The sequence below is a fragment of the Rhagoletis pomonella genome, unplaced genomic scaffold, assembly GCF_013731165.1.
Source record: "Rhagoletis pomonella isolate Grant_MI unplaced genomic scaffold, Rhpom_1.0 Rhpom_scaffold_04692, whole genome shotgun sequence".
NCBI lineage: Eukaryota > Metazoa > Arthropoda > Insecta > Diptera > Tephritidae > Rhagoletis > Rhagoletis pomonella.
Window position 1 is genome coordinate 1 of NW_023466565.1, and position 7,402 is coordinate 7,402.

General features: G+C 46.1%; 1 protein-coding gene across 1 annotated transcript; it reads right to left on the minus strand.

Annotated features, from left to right (window-relative positions):
- Positions 1-1,672: 1,672 nt before the first annotated feature.
- Positions 1,673-5,024, minus strand: LOC118755949 (the record flags this gene model as incomplete). The annotated part of the gene is given in 1 exon segment (XM_036490741.1): positions 1,673-5,024. A coding segment is annotated over 1 exon segment (3,240 nt), but the record flags the coding sequence as incomplete, so codon positions are not given.
- Between the last annotated feature and the right edge of the window lie 2,378 nt (positions 5,025-7,402).

Consider the following 7,402-nt stretch of genomic DNA (forward strand, 5'->3'; position numbering starts at 1 on the left):
GGGGGGCACCTGGGGGGATGAATACCCAGTCAACTCCTTGCGGGGAATAATTTGATAGAATGTCCTTGGAAACTTCTTTCGAAAACTCCAGAAATTCTCTGCTGAGCGCTCGGTGTGCTCCAACGAAGGTTGTGCCGTTTTCGGACATAATCTTACGAGGCAGACCCCTTCGGCCGACGAATCTTGCGAAAGCTGCGCGAAATGCTTCTGTTGTGAGATTAGAGCACAATTCTAGATGCACAGCCTTGGTCGAGAAGCAAACAAAAACCGCGACATAACCTTTGAGAAAGGTTGCCGTTCTGAGCTGAGACGCTTTAATCTGAAATGGACCAGCGAAGTCTACACCAGTTGTCGAGAAAGGGGTGGACAAACTACAGCGTTCTGGGGGAAGCGCAGCCATGATTTGAGACTGAGCCCGCTGTTTATGAAGCGCACAGACCTTGCAGAGGTGGATACATTTCTTAATCTGCGGCTTCAGCCGGGGAATGTAAAACTCTTGGCGGGCCATGCGAAACATTAGCCTTTGTTCTGCATGCAGAAGTAGTTTGTGGAGGAAAGTCAGATACAAGCAACAAAATCGGGACTTTTCGGGCACAATTACGGGGTGGCGTTCATTATAACTGAGCCCGGATTGGGATAATCGTCCGTTTACCCTCAAGAGACCTTCTTTATCGAGAGAGGGGTTGAGAGTTAAGAGAGAGCTTTTCTTTGACAAGGGCTTTCTCGCGGATAGTGCGCTTACTTCCTGTGGGTAATATCGTGATTGTGCCAACGAAAGGAGCCTCGTTTTGATAAACTGAATTTCGACCTGAGAGAGGGAATTTGTTGAGATACAGGGAGTATTTCTTCTTTTCGCGAGCCCATGGTTGAGGAACCGAAATACGTAAGCAAGCACGCGCAACGCACGGGGAAAAGATGAAAACCGTTCGAGCACATCGGCTGGCTCTTCTATAGCGAGATTGACAACTATGTTTCTTTGCTCGGGAGGCAAAATTGTCGAAACGGTAGGTTTTGGCCAGGCTTCTTCGGAGCGTAGAAGCCAATCTGGGCCATTCCACCAGAGAGTGTTGGACGCCAATTCTCGCGGATTACAACCTCGGGTACCCAAGTCTGCAGGATTTTCACGGCTGATGACATGCCTCCATGTGGCGTTATCAACGCTGCTCATAATCTGGGACGTCCGGTTAGCGACATACGTCTTCCAGGTGTGAGGCGGTTTTTCTAACCACGCAAGTACAATTTGAGAGTCCGACCAAAGGAACGTATTCTCTAAGTAGAGGTCAAGGTTTTCTCGTATGGACTTGACCAACTGGGCGAGCAAGACAGCGCCACAGAGTTCCAACCGCGGGATACTAACGGTTCGCAAAGGTGCCACTTTTCCTTTTGCTGCTAAGAGGTGGCAGGCGACTTTTCCGTCAAGATCCGTTGTGCGCAGGTAGAGAGCAGCGCAGTATGCCTTTTCTGAAGCGTCGCAGAATCCGTGCAGCTGGAGACGATGTATGGGTGAAAACTTTACCCATCGAGGGATTTCGATGGTCGAGATATGAGGTAAATTCTCTAAAATTTGATTCCATTTCACTAGCGATCCTGGCTTGACGCCTTCATCCCAATCTGTACCTTCTAACCATAAAGATTGAAGAAGCAATTTGGCTTGAGTCATAATGGGCGAGAGCCATCCTGCCGGGTCAAACAGTTTTGCGATTGTTGATGAGATTTGCCGCTTCGTGGCAGTCTTTGTAGCATTAATGGGAGCAACTGAATAGGAAAAGGTATCTGAAAGAGCGTTCCATCTCATACCTAGTGTTTTTGTACTACTGGTACTCTCAAATTTTAGAAAGTCGGAATCAAGGAGATCTGACTTCGGGATTTTTTCCAGAATCTTTGGGTTGTTGGCCGTTATCTTGCGGAGTGGGAATCCAGCACTAGCGAGTGTCTTTATAACTTCTGATAATTTATTCACAGCATCTGGAATTGTATGGCTGCCTGATAAAATATCGTCTACATAAGTGTCTCGCAGAAGCACTTGTTCAGCGAGTGGGAACCTGTTGCGTGAATCCTTAGCCAATTGTTGAAGGGTTCTAATGGCTAGAAATGGAGCGCAGTTTACTCCGAATGTAACCGTTTTCAGCCTGAAGTCTTGAACTTCTGAGTTATGCGGTCTGCGAAAGAGAATTCGCTGGAACTCTTGGTCATCTTGATGAACACGGATTTGTCGGTACATCTTCTCTATATCCCCATTATAAACGAATTGATATAATCGCCACCGTAATATCAGGGCCATTAGATCGGGTTGAAGAGCGGGACCAACGTGCAGGACATCGTTGAGGGAATACCCAGAGCTAGTATTCCTAGAGCCGTTAAAAACAACGCGCACCTTTGTAGTTGTTTTGTCAGGTCTGACTACAGCATGATGTGGCAAATAAAATGAGAAATATTTGCTATCTGAGGCGATTTCTTGTGAGCTGGTTGGTTCCATGTGATCCATCGTAAGATATTCTTCTAAGATCTCGTCGTAAATGGCTTTGAGATTGCCTTTTCGGGCGAGATTTTTCTCCATACTGATCAACTGGCTGTAGGCATAGCTACGGGATTGGCCTAATGCATGCAAGTTTGGGAAACTTGATTTGAAGGGGAGTCTCACCACGTATCTGCCGTCTGGCTCACGATATGTGGTCCTTTGGTAGTAGTCCTCGCATGCTATATCCTCTTCTGAAATCGGTACAGGGTGGTACAGTTCTTCTTGCTCCCAGAACTGTCTTAGTTGTGTACTAAGGAGTTCGTTAGAAACTTCTTCCACTTGTGTCGAGAACACTGACACTTCATAAGTGATGGGTCCACTTATGATCCATCCAAATATGGTATTTTGCGCGAGCAGGCCTCCACATATGTTGCGATGTATACCACTGAGCATGATCTGAGGGATCAGATCACTGCCGATAATCATATCGATTTGGGCTTGTTGGAAACAGTTGGGGTCTGCCAAGTCCAACATGGCGAATTGATTCCAATCGGGTTTTTCAATAGTGAAGGTAGGAAGAAGTCTAGTCAATTGTGGAAGGACGATTGCTTGGGTATCAATCGACTTTCTGTTTTTCGGCGAAACTAACTTCACGGAACAAATATGGCTGGAATTTTGAATTAATTTTCCACCCATTCCGGAAATTTCGTATTGAGCCTTTCGGGTGGGGAGCCTTAGACGATTTTGCACTTTCGAGGTGATGAAAGTTTTTTGAGAACCTTGGTCGATGAGAGCTCGAACCTTATGCAGTACTCCGAAATTCTCTATTAAGACGAGAGCTGTTGGAAGTAGAGTTTTTCCTTCGTTTACTGTGTGCATGGATTGCACCTGTGGACTGTATGTATTGGCGGGTGACTGAGAATTGTCAGTCGCGTTTGTGGGTGTTTGTGATGTGTTATGGTTTCCTTGAGCTGTCGGATTTCGTGTTTCCTTCGGGTTTTGAGGTTTCCTGGATCGCCTTAGTGTTTGGCGGTTGGATGCCTGCGATACGTTTTTCTCCTGTTGGCTTTGATCATTGTGAGTGGTCACATGGAGTAACGAATGATGGTTTCTATGACAAACTGCGCACGTATTTTGACTTGAGCAGTCACTTCTTAAGTGGGAGAATGAGAAGCAGTTTTCGCACAGCTGATTTTCTCGGACCACCTTATATTTATCACGCACAGACAACTTCTTGAATTCGAAGCAAAATCTAAGGGGATGATTTCCCTCGCACATAGGACAAGGGTTCGTCGTGTTGCTTTCAACATAGAAGTTTTGAGTTCTGTTATGACTTCGATTCTGAACAAACCCGGGCTTGATATGTTTCATGCCGTGAAGCCGCTCTACTACCTCATATCGTTTTGTAAGAAACTCGTTCATTTGCTCCCAGGTTGGGAGGTCTTTGCGAGAACTTAGGGACTGTTCCCACAAAGATAACGTTTCTTGGGGTAGCTTCGACGAGCATATGTATACCAGGATTGGGTCCCAATTCTCTGTCGGGACGCCTTGAGAATTTAAGACAGACAGAGAATTGTTAATGGAATTTTGAAGTGTCTGTAATGCTTCGCTGTTTTCAAAATGTACTTGGGATAGAGTAAGAAGAGTTTTAATCTGCTTGTCGACCAGGATTCTTTTGTTTTCATATCGGGACTTGAGAGCATTCCATGCAAGCGTAAAGTTTTCACCGCAAAGACCGTATTGTTTAACCAGGGCTCCGGCTTTTCCGGTTGTTTTGTATCGGAGATGATACAATTTTTGGGCAGGGGTAAGTTTGGGGTGATTAATATAAACTGCCGTGAACATGTCACGGAAGGATGGCCACTCTTCGTAACCTCCGGAGAAAGTTTCGGTGTCACAGGGTGGGACATTCAGGCACATAAAGGTATTTTCCTGCTCCTTTACCGGAAAAGGGGGTTTCTCTGCTAGACGAGACGTTTCGCACATTTGGGCCATCTGCACGTCCATAAGATCCGAAATTTGGGCCTTGACGTTGTGTGCCCGATCCTGGCACAGCTCCATTTTATTCCTGGCTACTAATTTGAACGTTGGGGGTAGTTCGCCATCTTCAGCCAACGATACATTCCGATATGCTCGCTTGACTTCCGCATAGTATTCGTCTATGTCTTCCCGGTAAGATTTCAGCAAGGGCACCGTTAGTTCATCTATGGGGAGTGAAGAAAATTTGGTACAGAAATGTACCAAATTGTCAGCCTCAAATATGAAAATGCTCATAGATGGGTCATATTCGCGTTCCTTTTGGTTACGTGACGCCGTTACACTCCGTGTTATCTTTTTTGGAACTGCCCCTTGGTTTTCCGAGTGAATATCTATCTCCGGAGTCTTTTGTGCATCAGTTTGCGTAGAAAATTCGGCATCTAAGGAGTTCTTTTTTGGGCTTCTTTCGAGAGGCATTATAAAACAATTGGTGTGGATACGCGACCGAGAAATCAAACAACGGAATTTGCGGAGACAAGTGAATCGCCAAAATTTGTTTTACAAGAGGAAACAAGAGAAAACAAAGGTTTTTTTTTTTTTTTACAGGGTGCTAAATATATAATTTGGTTTTCGTTAAGGGGCAGAGAACGAAGAGAAACCAAGCAAACAGGACCGAAGCTGTACGTTAAGCACGGGATGTTTAAGGTATTACAGCCTTAATAGGGCAAACGCACTTTCGCTTTACACTTTCGACGTAAAATTTGGTTTCCTTTTGCTGGGTAGCTGAAAGGGGTTATTAAACTTTGCTGGGGCCGCAAAATTTACCAAATTATCGAAAAATTCGCACTGATTGCGTAAAAACGTTAAAATTTTTCCGCTTATAAATTTCCTACTGGGCAGCGTAGAACTTTGAGCGAATTTTTCCTACTGGGTATTTTGTGTACATATAAGAGGTATATACATAAGTGCTTATGGATATTGGCTTGCGATTTGGGACTGCAAGTTTTCCGTTTTTCACATAAGCATGTACATGTATGTGTATATGCGAAATTATTGGCGTTGAAAGTAAATGAGGTTACTTACAATTTTTATTACTTTGGGTTAGTAATTTAATACACCGGCTTCCTTCGTATAGTTGTTGTTGTTGTTGGTGCTGTTTCCTCCTGTAGTCACCTTTTGTGAATTTTTCCGTTTTGTTTTTCAGGTTTTTGGTTCAACTATGGCGCTAAAGGACCAATGTTTAACTCCAGTGTTTATTGTCTATATTCACGAATGTCTTTGTTTTAAAAAACTAGCAATTCACCTATTCGCGTTAATATTAATTCACAATATAAATTCAAAATAAAGCAAACATTAAACGATTTAATGTAACCGCCGAGATATACATATATTGTTTTTAATAAGCAAAAAAAACCAATCGGAGATAATTAGGGATGGGATGTGTGTGTCGAATCGGAAAAGGCAGTCCTAAAGGCCCCTACACACGATACAGCTGTTTGGCTAAAAGGGATTTAGCCATCCTGGGCCGCCATGCACTTGTGCAGTCATTAAAAAACGTTTCGAAGGTCCGACAAGGATCGAATCGCGGAGGCGAGTAGGGATCTCGCCCTTTCCTTTTGATAGCGCGCCGTCTCGATGCCTCGGTTTGTATGTCGGAAGCCAACACTTCGCTTACGAGAAGGAGTTGGGGCGAACCGTACGGAGCGTCGCTGTGCTGATGTGTTCCGGTCTTGTGTCGACCGCTGTGGCGTACGACTCTTTTTCGTGTTCAAGGGGGTTCGGCTTCTACTAGCACGCCGAGATTGGCGGTTCAGTTGGGTACGTCTCTTGCTCTCCTGCTGCGGGGTGCGGCTTCGACTCGTCCGTCGCGGAGTCTGGTATCTGCTTCCGCGCCGCGGGGAGCGGTTTCTGCTTACTCGCCGCGGGGTGCGGCTTTTGCTCAGGCGCCGCAAGGAGCGGCTTCTACTTTCGCGCCGTTGTCGGGAATGAGAGTGCGAAGATCGGGCATGGGAATGCCTAATGGTCCGCGAGGTGGCCTGGTCGTAATCACGACGTCTGGCTTGTGTAGCTCGGGTCTGTCGATAACTCGGCTGACCTTCCTCGACGTGCAGCATGGTGTGATGGGCGAGACCGCATCTTTGGCAGCTATGCCGCGAGTCACAGCAGCCGGTGATGTGGGACCGGGCCAAACAATTGCGACAGTAGCCATGTGCGCGTACCACGTCGTCGCGTTGCCCGGGATTCATAGCCTTGAAGCCTTTGCAAAACCGCAGTGCGTGTTGGCGATGGCAGATCTGACAGCGGGTGACCTCGGCGTCGGACATGTTAACTGTAAATAGAAAGGGCTTTAGTGTTGGTATATGATGAGTTGAAAGCAAAGTGATTGTATAGGGATAATAAAGGGATTTATTAGTTACGAGGACGGCAAAACACACAACTTCACAATCGGACGTGTAAGTACGCCCGACTGCGTGCGGACATCTGCGACCCGGACATAGCTATCGGGTCCGCGATGAATTTTAATGATGCGTCCTAACCGCCATTCGTGCGGGGGTAGCGGCTCGTCCTTGATAACCACCATTTGACCTTCTTCGATCTCCTTCTGCGGATGTTGCCATTTATAGCGCTTGTGGAGCTCCTTAAGATATTCATCCTTCCATCTACGGCTAAACTGATGATGTAAAGCCTTCAGCTTTTCCCAGCGGTTGACCAGTGAGATGTTTTCCGCGTCGGGTTCGGGAATCGCCGTGAGTGGAGCGCCTCTCAGAAAGTGACCTGGGGTGAGAGCTAAAATATCATTAGGATCATGTGATAGGGGAGATAAAGGTCGGGAATTCAGAACTGCCTCAATACGGGTTAGAAGCGTGGAGAACTCTTCGAAATTGAATTTATGGTTGCCAGCTATCTTTTTCAAATGGGTTTTGAAGCTTTTGACAGCTGACTCCCAAAGGCCGCCCATATGGGGGG